This window comes from Pseudophryne corroboree, chromosome 9, assembly GCF_028390025.1.
Source record: "Pseudophryne corroboree isolate aPseCor3 chromosome 9, aPseCor3.hap2, whole genome shotgun sequence".
Taxonomy (NCBI): domain Eukaryota; kingdom Metazoa; phylum Chordata; class Amphibia; order Anura; family Myobatrachidae; genus Pseudophryne; species Pseudophryne corroboree.
In genome coordinates this window covers 252,287,456-252,304,032 of record NC_086452.1, presented here as the reverse complement: position 1 = coordinate 252,304,032, position 16,577 = coordinate 252,287,456, and the positions used below count along the sequence as shown (strand labels likewise).

At 48.4% G+C, this 16,577-nt stretch overlaps 1 protein-coding gene across 2 annotated transcripts in view; it reads left to right on the top strand.

Annotated features, from left to right (window-relative positions):
- Window positions 1-9,597: 9,597 nt before the first annotated feature.
- Window positions 9,598-16,577, top strand: part of TSEN15 (tRNA splicing endonuclease subunit 15) — a 390,381-nt gene continuing 383,401 nt past the window's right edge. For both annotated transcript variants that reach the window (XM_063940209.1, XM_063940208.1), the window contains exon 1: window positions 9,598-9,790. In XM_063940209.1, coding sequence (XP_063796279.1) covers window positions 9,635-9,790 — 156 coding nt within the window. In that variant the 5' untranslated portion in view covers window positions 9,598-9,634. The remainder of the gene's footprint in view (window positions 9,791-16,577) is intronic.

Genomic DNA, 16,577 nt, shown 5'->3' with positions numbered 1-16,577 from the left:
GGACGGCTCGGTGAGACCAATTTTAAACCTAAAATCCTTGAACACTTACATACAAAGGTTCAAATTCAAGATGGAGTCACTCAGAGCAGTGATTGCAAACCTGGAAGAAGGGGACTATATGGTGTCTCTGGACATCAAAGATGCTTACCTACATGTCCCAATTTACCCTTCTCACCAAGGGTACCTCAGGTTTGTGGTACAGAACTGTCACTATCAGTTTCAGACGCTGCCGTTTGGATTGTCCACGGCACCCCGGGTCTTTACCAAGGTAATGGCCGAAATGATGATACTCCTTCGAAGGAAGGGAGTTTTAGTTATCCCTTACTTGGACGATCTCCTGATAAGGGCAAGATCCAGGGAACAGTTGGAAGTCGGAGTAGCACTATCTCAGATAGTGCTGCGCCAGCACGGTTGGATTCTCAATATTCCAAAATCGCAGCTGATCCCGACGACACGACTTCTATTCCTAGGGATGATCCTGGACACAGTCCAGAAAAAGGTGTTTCTCCCGGAGGAAAAAGCCAGGGAGTTATCCGAACTAGTCAGAAATCTCCTAAAACCAGGCCAAGTCTCAGTGCATCAATGCATAAGGGTCCTGGGAAAGATGGTGGCTTCTTACGAAGCAATCCCATTCGGCAGATTCCACGCAAGAACCTTCCAGTGGGATCTGCTAGACAAATGGTCCGGGTCGCATCTTCAGATGCATCAGCGGATAATCTTGTCACCAAGGACAAGGGTGTCTCTCCTGTGGTGGTTGCAGAGTGCTCATCTTCTAGAGGGCCGCAGATTCGGCATTCAGAACTGGGTCCTGGTGACCACGGATGCCAGCCTGAGAGGCTGGGGAGCAGTCACACAGGGAAGAAATTTCCAGGGCTTGTGGTCAAGCCTGGAGACATCACTTCACATAAATATCCTGGAGCTAAGGGCCATCTACAATGCTCTAAGCCTAGCAAGACCTCTGCTTCAAGGTCAGCCGGTGCTGATCCAGTCAGACAACATCACGGCAGTCGCCCACGTAAACAGACAGGGCGGCACAAGAAGCAGGAGGGCAATGGCAGAAGTTGTAAGGATTCTTCGCTGGGCGGAAAATCATGTGATAGCACTGTCAGCAGTGTTCATTCCGGGAGTGGACAACTGGGAAGCAGACTTCCTCAGCAGACACGACCTCCACCCGGGAGAGTGGGGACTTCACCCAGAAGTCTTCCACATGATTGTGAACCGTTGGGAAAAACCAAAGGTGGACATGATGGCGTCCCGCCTCAAAAAAAAAAAAAAACTAGACAGGTATTGCGCCAGGTCAAGGGACCCTCAGGCAATAGCTGTGGACGCTCTGGTAACACCGTGGGTGTACCAGTCAGTGTATGTGTTCCCTCCTCTGCCTCTCATACCCAAGGTACTGAGAATCATAAGAAGGAGAGGAGTAAGGACTATACTCGTGGCTCCGGATTGGCCAAGAAGGACTTGGTACCCGGAACTTCAAGAGATGCTCACAGAGGACCCGTGGCCTCTACCTCTAAGAAGGGACCTGCTCCAGCAGGGACCCTGTCTGTTCCAAGACTTACCGCGGCTGCGTTTGACGGCATGGCGGTTGAACGCCGGATCCTGAAGGAAAAAGGCATTCCGGATGAAGTCATCCCTACCCTGATCAAAGCCAGGAAGGATGTAACCGTACAGCATTATCACCGTATTTGGCGTAAATATGTTGCGTGGTGCGAGGCCAGGAAGGCCCCTACAGAGGAATTTCAACTGGGTCGTTTCCTGCATTTCCTGCAAACAGGACTGTCTATGGGCCTAAAATTAGGGTCCATTAAGGTTCAAATTTCGGCCCTGTCGATTTTCTTCCAGAAAGAACTGGCTTCAGTTCCGGAAGTTCAGACGTTTGTCAAGGGGGTACTGCATATACAGCCTCCTTTTTGTGCCTCCAGTGGCACCTTGGGATCTCAATGTAGTTTTGGGGTTCCTAAAATCAAGGTGGTTTCAGCGTTTCACTTGAACCAGCCTATTGTGGTACCTGCGGCTACTAGGGACTTGGAGGACTCCAAGTTGCTGGACGTAGTCAGGGCCCTGAAAATATATGTTTCCAGGACGGCTGGAGTCAGAAAATCTGACTCGCTGTTTATCCTGTATGCACCCAACAAGCTGGGAGCTCCTGCTTCTAAGCAGACTATTGCTCGTTGGATTTGTAGTACAATTCAGCTTGCACATTCTGTCGCAGGCCTGCCACAGCCAAAATCTGTAAAAGCCCATTCCACAAGGAAGGTGGGCTCATCTTGGGCGGCTGCCCGAGGGGTCTCGGCTTTACAACTTTGCCGAGCAGCTACTTGGTCAGGGGCAAACACGTTTGCTAAATTCTACAAATTTGATACCCTGGCTGAGGAGGACCTGGAGTTCTGTCATTCGGTGCTGCAGAGTCATCCGCACTCTCCCGCCCGTTTGGGAGCTTTGGTATAATCCCCATGGTCCTTACGGAGTTCCCAGCATCCACTAGGACGTCAGAGAAAATAAGAATTTACTTACCGATAATTCTATTTCTCGTAGTCCGTAGTGGATGCTGGGCGCCCATCCCAAGTGCGGATTGTCTGCAATACTTGTACATAGTTATTGTTACAAAAATCGGGTTATTATTGTTGTGAGCCATCTTTTCAGAGGCTCCTCTGTTATCATGCTGTTAACTGGGTTCAGATCACAGGTTGTACGGTGTGATTGGTGTGGCTGGTATGAGTCTTAAGGCCCGTACACACTGGTCGATGTATCGGCCGTTCTCTTGAACGGCCGATACATCGCGGGACCGTCGGCCAGTGTGTACGGGCGATACGTCTGTGAACTCCGTCGTTCACAGACGTATCGCGTCGGCCGCGCAGCACAGCCGACAGCCAATATATCTAACGATATATTGGCCCGTCGCTGTGTGTGTACGGGGCGGTCGTCCGACCGCCCGTACACATGCTGCGGCGGCCGGCGGTGATTGACAGGTGAACTGGGCGGGCGCGCCCAGTTCATGACGTCAGTCCCCCGACGGATCGGGCTGTGTGTATGCACAGCACACTGCCCGATCCGTACATAGATATATCTGCAGATCAATTGATCTGCAGATATATCTAATAGTGTGTACCCACCTTTACCCGGGATTCAAAATCCTTCCTTATTGTGTACGCTCGTCCGGGCACAGTATCCTAACTGAGGCTTGGAGGAGGGTCATAGGGGGAGGAGCCAGTGCACACCAGGTAGTCCTAAAGCTTTACTTTTGTGCCCAGTCTCCTGCGAAGCCGCTATTCCCCATGGTCCTTACGGAGTTCCCAGCATCCACTACGGACTACGAGAAATAGAATTATCGGTAAGTAAATTCTTATTTTTTCTTCTGCCAATGTAATCCACTAGGGCCACAGTTCCCAATTGTTTTCACTTTTACGGCACCCTTAGTGTCTCATAAGGTTTTCGTGACACATTTAGGCCAAAAGAAAATTCCTAGTATAAACCAGTAATTTGGCTGCTGCGGCTGGATACAAGAGCGACCGCGTCCAATTCAGAATTAGCCTCTGTGACCGTTATCTGATTGGCAAAGTACATATTTGGGGACCCAGGTCCTATTTTTCCGTTGTAGCCATATGGGTGTAAAAAGACGTATTATAGCACATCAGTGAGAACAACGGGGGAAGATGTACTATAGTTGCACTTAGCACAACGCTATAGATCTTCCTTCTTTTAAGCTGAAATCCCAGCAGAGCCACAGCAGATCAGCCTAGCACTGATGAGCTGTGTCTTCCCTCCTGGCTAAACCCACTGCACATACATGAAATTTTGCCAAAAACAATACAAGATCTCACGTGGAGCCCAGAGGCCCACAGAAGCCTCCTCAGGTATGTACTCATACCTGCAGGTAATGTGAAAATCGTATATTCCACAATAGATAGCTTTTTAATAACATCTGAATTATTTTCCATGGGGACTACTAAATTGTTAGATGTTTGCAGATAATGTAGAGAAAAGTGATTTCTCTCTACGTGATCTGCTTTCATAAATACCGATATTGTTTGTAAGTGCCAAATAGCGCTAGTTATAGCGCATTTGGCACTTACCACCTTTCTTACATCTTACCCACTGTTACGGGCTATATTTGATACTGGTGTGTGGTGGGTGAATTAAGGCTCATGGTAATGATATTATTAAATTGTTATATTTTAAATAAAGATAAAATGTATAAGACTTATACACTTAGAAGCAGTGCTTAAAGTGGTCCTAAAGAGGTGGTGGAGCTTCTCCCCGTTGCCTCTGTAATCAAAGGAATTGCACACAAAAAGGGGCATGGTCTCAAAAAGAAAGGGGGGTGTGAACGCTATGCATGCGTAGTTGTTCAATAATCGCTCGATTTGCAAATTTTGTAATAAGCAATCTATGCTGAATTAGGCCCAACATTGTTTGTCCAGGAGTTCAACGGAAATCGCTGACAACTTTGCATCGTTCGCTAGTCGTCTAATGCAGTGGTTCTCAAACTCGGTCCTCAGGACCACACACGGTTCACGTTTTCTGTCACCCAGTGTATCACCAACTGTCACATTTTAAAAATCTACAGGTGACCTGCAAAACATGAACCGTGTGGGGTCCTGAGGACAGAGTTTGAGAACCTGTGGTCTAATGTGTACCAAGCTTAAGAGGTAGCTTTATCAGTAATTATACACAAAGACATCTCTATGGGCAACCATGTCCTGTGACTAATCTGTAAAACGTAGGATGGTCCCTGGATTAGGGGTATATTTACTAAAGTGCTGTTGTATAGAAGTGGAGATGTTGTTCATAGCAGGCTTGCCTACCCTCCCGCATTCAGCGGGAGGCTCCCGATATTTCAATGAGCCTCCCGCTGCCCCGCACACATTCCCAGCCCTCCCGGTTTTTACGAGCTCCCACCTGAAAATCCGGACTGCGCATGCGCGAGTCCGGCAATGCGGGGTGGGCTGCAAGGGAAAGGTCATGGCCGGCCACCGCACCGCGGGTTTGTGGGTAGCGGTGCCCGTCTTGTGCAGTATGGAGCCGGGCAGTTTGAGCGGCAGGAGCAGTGTCGGGGGACTAATGAGAGCAGAGCAGCTGCCTATTCACCGAAGCACATACTGTAGCCTGGCAGCCAGGGCTCTGCATCGCTGAGGCTGGCCCCGCCCATCACACTCACCCACTGCATGTAACAGGCCAGCTTTCCTCTTCCTGGTTCCTGCATGTGCCTGCCCTGATCTGCCTTCCCCCACCTCACTGTCCATGGGCCGGATCACTGCTCTTCACAGGAGGCAGCAACAAAAGCCAGGTGGGTGCTGTCTGTACTGTGGGTTATATGGGGGGGAGGGGCGTGTATCGTGTAGAGTTCTACTGGGTGTAATATGAAAGGGAGGGGGCTGTGTAAAATGTAGTGTAATGTGCTGCTGGGTGTAATATGGGGGGGCTGTGTATAGTGCTACTGGGTGTAATATGGGGGGGAGGGGGCTGTGTAATATGTAGTGTAATGTGCTGCTGGGTGTAATATGGGGGGGCTGTGTATAGTGCTACTGGGTGTAATATGGGGGGAGGGGGCTGTGTAATATGTAGTGTAATGTGCTGCTGGGTGTAATATGGGGGGGGGGGCTGTGTATAGTGCTACTGGGTGTAATATGGGGGGGGAGGGGGCTGTGTAAAATGTAGTGTAATGTGCTGCTGGGTGTAATATGGTGGGGCTGTGTATAGTGCTACTGGGTGTAATATGGGGGGGAGGGGGCTGTGTAAAATGTAGTGTAATGTGCTGCTGGGTGTAATATGGGGGGGCTGTGTATAGTGCTACTGGGTGTAATATGGGGGGGAGGGGGCTGTGTAAAATGTAGTGTAATATGGGGGGGAGGGGGCTGTGTAATATGTAGTGTAATGTGCTGCTGGGTGTAAGATGGAGGGGCTGTGTATAGCGTAGAGCGCCACTCAGACTTGCCTACCCTCCCGCATTCAGCGGGAGGCTCCCGGTTTTGACCTCAACCTCCCGCTGCCCCACAAATCTGCCCGGTTCTCCCGTTTTTTAAACTATTTTATTGAGACTATGCGGACTGCGCATGCGCCAGTTGGGAAGTACCGTGGCCCGGGCCTGGATATTGCTTTATTGCTAGCCACTGCGGGGTTATCGTGCGCAGCTGGCAGGGAGGCTGTGTGCGCGGCGGCAGCAGCAGCAGAGTCCCCAGCAGTGAAGGCAGCGGAGACCTCAGTAGCGGCGGCAGCGAAGACTCCATTAGTGGTGGCTGCAGAGACCTCATCACCAGTGGCGGCAGCAGCATAGAATGTAAGCTAACCAAAAAAGCCAGCCTGCGTCTTGGATGGGGATCCATGTGGCTGGGGTGGGGAGAGCAGGACAGGGCTGAAGAAAATTAACAAAGTGGGTACTGAGTGATGGGTGCTGAGTGATTACATGTTATTGCTGCCCAAGCTGACTATCACTCATCCTAGGGGGAGCGCTGACAGTATTATAGGAACAGGGACAGTGTTACAGGGATAGTGTCAGACTTACAGGGATAGTGTCAGCATTATAGTATAGGGTCAGCGTTATAGGGTCAGAGTCATAGGGACTGGGTCAGAGTTACAGGGGGACGGTCAGTGTTATAGTATAGGGTCAGTGTTACAGGGATGGGGTCAGCATTACAGGGATAGGGTCAGCGTTATAGGGCCAGAGTCAGCATTATAGGGTCAGAGTTATAGGGGGAGGGTCAGCGTTATAGTATAGGGTCAGTGTTATAGGGTCAGGGACAGCGTTATAGGGCCAGGGTCAGCGTTATAGGGTCAGAGTTACAGGGACAGGGTCAGTGTTACAGGGATAGGGACAGCGTTATAGGGCCAGGGTCAGCGTTATAGGGTCAGAGTTACAGGGACAGGGTCAGCGTTATAGGGCCAGGGTCAGCGTTATAGCATAGTATAGTGTCAGCGTTATAGGGATAGGGTCAGCGATATAGGGATAAGGTCAGCGATATAGGGATAAGGTCAGCGATATAGGGATAAGGTCAGCGTTATAGGGATAGGGTCAGTGTTATAGGGATAGGGTCAGTGTTATAGGGATAGCGTCAGCATTATAGGGATAGGGTCAGTGTTACAGGGATAGGGTCAGCGTTATAGTATAGTATAGTATAGTGTCAGCGTTATAGGGATAGGGTCAGTGTTATAGGGATAGGGTCAGTGTTATAGGGATAGGGTCAGTGTTACAGGGATAGGGTCAGCGTTATAGTATAGTATAGTGTCAGCGTTATAGGGATAGGGTCAGCGTTATAGGGATAGGGTCAGTATTACAGGGATAGGGTCAGCGTTATAGTATAGGGATAGGGTCAGCGTTATAGGGATAGGGTTATAGGGATAGGGTCAGCGTTATCGGGATAGGGTCAGCGTTATTGGGATAGTATAGTGTCAGTGTTATAGGGATAGGGTCAGCGTTATAGTATAGTATAGTGTCAGTGTTATAGGGATAGGGTCAGTATTACAGGGATAGGGTCAGCGTTATAGTATAGTGTCAGCGTTATAGGGATAGGGTCAGCGTTATAGGGATAGGGTCAGCGTTACAGGGATAGTGTCAGCGTTACAGGGATAGGGTCAGCGTTATAGTATAGTATAGTGTCAGCGTTATAGGGATAGGGTCAGCGTTATTGGGATAGGGTCAGCGTTATTGGGATAGGGTCAGTGTTATAGTATAGTATAGTGTCAGCGTTATAGGGATAGGGTCAGCGTTATTGGGATAGGGTCAGCGTTATTGGGATAGGGTCAGAGTTATAGTATAGTATAGTGTCAGCGTTATAGGGATAGGGTCAGCGTTATTGGGATAGGTCAGCGTTATTGGGATAGGGTCAGCGTTATAGTATAGTATAGTGTCAGTGTTATAGGGATAGGGTCAGTATTACAGGGATAGGGTCAGCGTTATAGTTAGTAGTGTCAGCGTTATAGGGATAGGGTCAGCGTTACAGGGATAGGGTCAGCGTTACAGGGATAGGGTCAGCGTTACAGGGATAGGGTCAGCGTTATAGTATAGTATAGTGTCAGCGTTATAGGGATAGGGTCAGCGTTATTGGGATAAGGTCAGCGTTATTGGGATAGGGTCAGCATTATAGTATAGTGTCAGTGTTATAGGGATAGGGTCAGTGTTATAGGGATAGTGAATAAATTATGAAAGCGCTGTCCAATAACAAAGAGTATTTATTAAACAATTAAGATCAACCATAAAATCACATTTAAAACCACATATACTCATTATTTCTTTTACTTAACACTCTTTCAGAGATCGTACAAGACAATAATAGCACTTCATGTAACAATTTCAGCTGTATGGGGTGGATACACTTGCAATATCAGCATACTATGTTGCAATTATTTAAACTGAATGTATCCACACCAATACAAATCTCCACAACATGCGTTGGGATAATTCTGCGGTCTTCTGTGACTAATGAATATTACATTTTAAATGACAGTTCCAAACAATTCCAGAGGATAGCAATATTGATATGCCCCAATCTTTGGTATAATATTCTTGAAACTTGGATACGCTTACCGAATGAATAGCTCTCCTGCTTTGGAGAGGCAGGTCCAGTTCCAATTGATGGTACGGATGGCGTCCCCGTCGGAGGCTATCGGCTGGCGTGCCGGTCCACTACTTTGTGCACTCCCCGGCTTCACTGCACTAGAGATGACTACAGGAGTAGCTGATTCGGCAATATGTAATTGGTGGCTGCGCCCTTGGCTGGGTGCTCGTTTCCGTCGCATAGATTCTCCGGTGGCTCTGGTGTGCAGGATTTTACAGACCGCCTCCCAGTACTTATATCCACATAGGGACTGCAGGAGTAACTAGTTCAGCAATATGTTGAGGCGGCCGCGCCTTTGGCTGGGCGCTCGTCTCCGTCACACAGCGTCTATTCACTGGAGATAAGAGATGGGGCATGCCAGCAGCTCACAGAGCGCTGGGCATGCCCCCTCAGTGACGAAAACGGAGTGTGGATCACATTCACGGGCCCTCCCGCAAAGGCACGCCCATTTTAATAGGCCACACCCCTTTTATGGGCACGCGCTTAGCGTGCGCATATATGTCACTCTTTCAGAGTGACAAAAGTTGGGAGATATGCCATATAGTCACTGGAGTGAGCGCCTAACAATGAAGCACACGCCCCATTGTGGCAATAGACACACCCATAGGTGGGGTTAGACACACCCTTTGGGTCGAGCATGACACGAAGCATTCTGCTTACACCTACAATATCCCTGAAACTAGTTTTCAAAAGTAGGCAAGTATGGTTCATAGCAAACAATCAGGTTCTACTCATCAATTATCCAACACCTTCTAGAAGACGATAGCTGGAACCTCATTGGTTGCTATGGACAACATATCCACTTTTATAAACTCGTGCTTTAGTAAATACACCCCCTTAAACATAGAGGAAAGGAAGATATATTAATATAAATGACGGCTACTGTTTTGGACATAGGAAAAAGGCATTAGTGAGAACCTGCTACTTATAGCACCCACAGTACAAGGTATTTTATGAAAAATAAGTTTTTTTTTAAATAATTACAACTCAGTCATTTATATAATTTTAGTGTTACCAAAGTGAGCTCAGCGAGAGCACACGACTACACACACACCCTGCCTTCGTCGGAACCCTTTGCTATGTCACATGTTACCTGGGGAAGATTTTCTGTGTGCACATCTCGTGATCCGGTTGTCATGGACACAGCCATGGAATTGGGAGCTGCTGTAGCTGGTGCTGAAATGAGCTCCGGTACTAGAGGGGAGGAGGAGCCCTGGATATTGGAACATCCAAAGGTCAGGAAGTTAAAAAAACTTATGCTTCAGTATGATGGCGTCAGTGCTTCGTGTGCTGATATTGTCTGTCACTGAGTCTAGCATGGTGGCTGCTGCTGCTGCTGCACAGGAGCCGGGACGGGGTACATCCACTGAGGACGTTCTGCTACACCTAACAGACTGTTCTATATCTACAGTATCTAATATACAAATGATTCTGTTATGCATATAAACTCATGTAGCTAAGATATGTAAAAGGGGGAGTTGCTGCATATAATTGGTACGTCTTTATGACATCACTAAGGGGGGAATTCAGTTCTTGACCGACACCTGGGCCATTTTGACTCATCATGTCCTGGCATCCCAACTTGTGTGAGTGAAAACCTGCGATGTTGGCACTACAGTAATTGGCCGATATGTGCGCAGTGCCTAGTACACATTGTAACAATTGAATTCACCCCTAAGTGCTCAGTGGAAACACTTGTGTACAGTATAATAAGGAATATTATACCATGGTGCCCACAATAAATTTCTCTATCGTCCTAGTGGATGCTGGGGTTCCTGAAAGGACCATGGGGAATAGCGGCTCCGCAGGAGACAGGGCACAAAAAGTAAAGCTTTAGGATCAGGTGGTGTGCACTGGCTCCTCCCCCTATGACCCTCCTCCAAGCCTCAGTTAGATTTTTGTGCCCGGCCGAGAAGGGTGCAATCTAGGTGGCTCTCCTAAAGAGCTGCTTAGAAAAGTTTAGCTTAGGTTTTTTATTTTACAGTGAGTCCTGCTGGCAACAGGATCACTGCAACGAGGGACTTAGGGGAGAAGAAGTGAACTCACCTGCGTGCAGGATGGATTGGCTTCTTTGGCTACTGGACATTAGCTCCAGAGGGACGATCACAGGTACAGCCTGGATGGTCACCGGAGCCTCGCCGCCGGCCCCCTTGCAGATGCTGAAAAGAGAAGAAGGTCCAGAATCGGCGGCAGAAGACTCCTCAGTCTTCTTAAGGTAGCGCACAGCACTGCAGCTGTGCGCCATTGCTCTCAGCACACTTCACACGGCAGTCACTGAGGGTGCAGGGCGCTGGGAGGGGGGCGCCCTGGGAGGCAATGTAAACCTATTTTTTGGCAAAAAATACCTCACATATAGCCTCCGGGGGCTATATGGAGATATTTAACCCCTGCCAGAATCCGTTGAAGAGCGGGAGACGAGCCCGCCGAAAAAGGGGCGGGGCCTATCTCCTCAGCACACAGCGCCATTTTCCCTCACAGAAAGGCTGGAGGGAAGGCTCCCAGGCTCTCCCCTGCACTGCACTACAGAAACAGGGTTAAAACAGAGAGGGGGGGCACTAATTTGGCGTTAGAAATATATAAAAAGATGCTATAAGGGAAAACACTTATATAAGGTTGTCCCTATATAATTATAGCGTTTTTTGGTGTGTGCTGGCAAACTCTCCCTCTGTCTCTCCAAAGGGCTAGTGGGTCCTGTCCTCTATCAGAGCATTCCCTGTGTGTGTGCTGTGTGTCGGTACGTGTGTGTCGACATGTATGAGGACGATGTTGGTGAGGAGGCGGAGCAATTGCCTGTAATGGTGATGTCACTCTCTAGGGAGTCGACACCGGAATGGATGGCTTATTTAGGGAATTACGTGATAATGTCAACACGCTGCAAGGTCGGTTGACGACATGAGACGGCCGACAAACAATTAGTACCGGTCCAGACGTCTCAAAAACACCGTCAGGGGTTTTAAAACGCCCGTTTACCTTAGTCGGTCGACACAGACACAGACAAGGACACTGAATCCAGTGTCGACGGTGAATAAACAAACGTATTCCTTATTAGGGCCACACGTTAAGGGCAATGAAGGAGGTGTTACATATTTCTGATACTACAAGTACCACAAAAGAGGGTATTATGTGGGATGTGAAAAAACTACCTGTAGTTTTTCCTGAATCAGATAAATTAAATGAAGTGTGTGATGATGCGTGGGTTCCCCCCGATAGAAAATTATTGGCGGTATACCCTTTCACGCCAGAAGTTAGGGCGCGTTGGGAAACACCCCTTAGGGTGGATAAGGCGCTCACACGCTTATCAAAAAAATATCATATAAAAGTATATACACACATACTGGTGTTATACTGCGACCAGCGATCGCCTCAGCCTGGATGTGCAGAGCTGGGATGGCTTGGTCGGATTCCCTGACTAAAAATATTGATACCCTTGACAGGGACAGTATTTTATTGACTATAGAGCATTTAAAGGATGCATTTCTATATATGCGAGATGCACAGAGGGATATTTGCACTCTGGCATCAAGAGTAAGTGCGATGTCCATATCTGCCAGAAGATGTTTATGGACACGACAGTGGTCAGGTGATGCAGATTCCAGACGGCACAAAGGTGTATTGCCGTATAAAGGAAGAGGAGTTATTTGGGGTCGGTCCATCGGACCTGGTGGCCACGGCAACTGCTGGAAAATCCACCGTTTTTACCCTAAGTCACATCTCTGCAGAAAAAGACACCGTCTTTTCAGCCTCAGTCCTTTCGTCCCTATAAGAGTCATATTTGCCCAGGGATAGAGGAAAGGGAAGAAGACTGCAGCAGGCAGCCCATTCCCAGGAACAGAAGCTTTCCACCGCTTCTGCCAAGCTCTCAGCATGACGCTGGGAACGTACAGGACCCCTGGATCCTACAAGTAGTATCCCAGGGGTACAGATTGGAATGTCGAAACGTTTCCCCCTCGCAGGCTCCTGAAGTCTGCTTTACCAAGGTATCCCTCCGACAAGGAGGCAGTATGGGAAAAAATTCACAAGCTGTATTCCCAGCAGGTGATAATCAAATTACCCCTCCTACAACAAGGAAAGGGGTATTATTGCACACTATATTGTGGTACTGAAGCCAGAAGGCTAGGTGAGACCTATTCTAAATCTAAAAAAATTTGAACACTTACAAAGGTTCAAATCAAGATGGAGTCACTCAGAGCAGTGATAACGAACCAGGAAGAAGGGGACTATATAGTGTCCCGGGACATCAGGGATGCTTACCTCCATGTCCCAAATTTGCCCTTCTCACTAAGGGTACCTCAGGTTCGTGGTATAGAACTGTCAGTTTCAGACGCTGCCGTTTGGATTGTCCAAGGCACCCCGGGTCTTTACCAAGGTAATGGCCGAAATGATGATTATTCGTCGAAGAAAAGGCGTCTTAATTACCCCTTACTTGGACGATCTCCTGATAAGGGCAAAGTCCAGGGAACAGTTGGAGGTCGGTGTAGCACTATCTCGGATACTGCTACAACAGCACGGATGGATTCTAAATATTCCAAAATCGCAGCTGATCCTGACGACACGTCTGCTGTGCCTAGGGATGATTCTGGACACAGTCCAGAAAAAGGTGTTTCTCCCGGAAGAGAAAGCCAGGGAGTTATCCGAGCTAGTCAAGAACCTCCTAAAACCAGGAAAAGTGTCAGTGCATCATTGCACAAGGGTCCTGGTAAAAATGGTGGCTTCCTACGAAGCAATTCCATTCGGCAGATTTCACGCAAGAACTTTTCAGTGGGATCTGCTGGACAAATGGTCCGGATCGCATCTTCAGATGCATCAGCGGATAACCCTATATCCAAGGACAAGGGTGTCTCTCCTGTGGTGGTTACAGAGTGCTCATCTTCTAGAGGGCCGCAGATTCGGCATTCAGGATTGGATGCTGGTGACCACGGAGGCCAGCCCGAGAGGCTGGGGAGCAGTCACACAAGGAAAACATTTCCAGGGAGTGTGATCAAGTCTGGAGACTTTTCTCCACATAAATATACTGGAGCTAAGGGTAAATTTATAATGCTCTAAGCTTAGCAAGACCTCTGCTTCAAGGTCAGCCGGTATTGATCCAGTGGGAAAAACATCACGGCAGTCGCCCACGTAAACAGACAGGGCGGCACAAGAAGCAGGAGGGCAATGGCTAAAACTGCAAGGACTTTTCGCTGGGCGGAAAATCATGTGATAGCACTGTCAGCAGTGTTTCATTCCGGGAGTGGAAACTGGGAAGCAGACTTCCTCAGCAGGCACGACCTCCACCCGGGAGAGTGGAAACTTCATCGGGAAGTTTTTCCACATGATTGTGAACCGTTGGGAAATACCAAAGGTGGACATGATGGCGTCCCGTCTGAACAAAAAACGGGACAGGTATTGCGCCAGGTCAAGAGACCCTCAGGCAATAGCTGTGGACGTTCTGGTAACACCGTGGGTGTACCAGTCGGTGTATGTGTTCCCTCCTCTGCTTCTCATACCTAAGGTACTGAGAATTATAAGACGTAGAGGAGTAAGAACTATACTCATGGCTCCGGATTGGCCAAGAAGGACTTGGTACCCGGAACTTCAAGAGATGCTCACAGAGGACTTATGGCCTCTGCCGCTAAGAAGGGACTTGTTTCAGCAAGTACCATGTCTGTTCCAAGACTTACTGCAGCTGCGTTTGACGGCATGGCGGTGGAACGCCGGATCCTAAGGGAAAAGGCATTCCGGAAGAGGTCATTCCTACCCTGGTCAAAGCCAGGAAGGAGGTGACCGCACAACATTATCACCACATGTGGCGAAAATATGTTGCGTGGTGTGAGGCCAGGAAGGCCCCACGAAGAAATTTCAACTCGGCCGATTCCTGCATTTCCTGCAAACAGGAGTGTCTATGGGCCTCAAATTGGGGCCCATTAAGGTTCAAATTTCGGCCCTGTCGATTTTCTTCCAGAAAGAATTGGCTTCAGTTCCTGAAGTCCAGAAGGTTGTCAAGGGAGTATTGCATATACAACCCCCTTTTGTGCCTCCAGTGGCACTGTGGGATCTCAACGTAGTTCTGGGATTCCTCAAATCACATTGGTTTAAAACCAGTCAAATCTGTGGATTTGAAGCATCTCACATGAAAAGTGACCATGCTCTTGGCCCTGACCTGGGCCAGGCGAGTGGCAAATTGGTGGGTTTTTTCTCAAAAAAGCCCATATCTGTTTGTCCATTCGGACAGGGCAGAGCTGCGGACTCGTCCCCAGTTCTCTCCCTAAGGTGGTGTCAGTGTTTCACCTGAACCAGCTTATTGTGGTGCCTTGCGCCTACTAGGGACTTGGAGGACTCCAAGTTGCTGGATGTTGTCAGGGCCCTGAAAGTATAGGTTCCAGGACGGCTGGAGTCAGGAAAACTGACTTGCTGTTATCCTGTATGCACCCAACAAACTGGGTGCTCTTGCTTCTAAGCAGACTATTGCTAGTTGGATGTGTAATACAATTCAGCTTGCACATTCTGTGGCAGGCCTGCCACAGCCAAAATATGTAAATGCCCATTCCACAAGGAAGGTGGGCTCATCTTGGGCGGCTGCCCGAGGGGTCTCGGCTTTACAACTTTGCCGAGCGGCTATTTAGTCAGGGGCAAACACGTTTGTAAAATCCTACAAATTTGATACCCTGGCTAAGGAGGACCTGGAGTTCTCTCATTCGGTGCTGCAGAGTCATCCGCACTCTCCCGCCCGTTTGGGAGCTTTGGTATAATCCCCATGGTCCTTTCAGGAACCCCAGCATCCACTAGGACGATAGAGAAAATAAGAATTTACTTACCGATAATTCTATTTCTCGGAGTCCGTAGTGGATGCTGGGCGCCCATCCCAAGTGCGGATTATCTGCAATACTTGTACATAGTTACAAAAATCGGGTTATTATTGTTGTGAGCCATCTTTTCAGAGGCTCCGCTGTTATCATACTGTTAACTGGGTTCAGATCACAGGTTGTACAGTGTGATTGGTGTGGCTGGTATGAGTCTTACCCGGGATTCAAAATCCTTCCTTATTGTGTACGCTCGTCCGGGCACAGTATCCTAACTGAGGCTTGGAGGAGGGTCATAGGGGGAGGAGCCAGTGCACACCACCTGATCCTAAAGCTTTACTTTTTGTGCCCTGTCTCCTGCGGAGCCGCTATTCCCCATGGTCCTTTCAGGAACCCCAGCATCCACTACGGACTCCGAGAAATAGAATTATCGGTAAGTAAATTCTTATTTTGTCACCTATTAAAAGCATATTGAGAGATCTGGAGAAAAGGATAACATGTCTGTACTTACTCGCTCTCCACTAAATAAAATAAATATATATTTGTATACTCAACTAATAAATATTTGGCAGAAACTGATAGCAAAAATTTGATTTAGTAAAGATAAAATACAATTAAAAACAAAATTACACACATTCAGTCTCTGTGGTAGATGCTAGATCCAAGTGGCCTAAGGGATCTTTTACGTCAGGTGGAGGAGCCACGAAACAAGGGGGAGGAGCTAGGCCAGCGGGATAGTTTCTCTACTATCCACGCCACCAACTATTGCCTTTAGTAACCCGGTGGTGAGCGGAGCGAGCCACCGAGCCCGAAGCGTGGCGAGCGTACTTTTCGGGTACCCTGTTCGGCCGTAGCTCCTCCCCTAGTGATGTCAGAAGGTCCCTTCTCCCACTCCAATTTAGAACCAACCGACAGTATATGGGATTTCTGTACTTGTTAGAACTACTCATGTGGAATAATTGAATGATGTTTGTTGATGGTAGTTCAAACTGGGGAGAACACAAAACTTATGTTAGAACACAGTTCATAAGTTAGTACTCTACTTGTAGGATAATAAAGCTGTCTGGTTCATACTTGCCTACTTTCTCTGACGTCCTAGTGGATGCTGGGAACTCTGTAAGGACCATGGGGAATAGACGGGCTCCGCAGGAGACTGGGCACTCTAAAAGAAAGATTAGGTACTATCTGGTGTGCACTGACTCCTCCCTCTATGCCCCTCCTCCAGACCTCAGTTAGAATCTGTGCC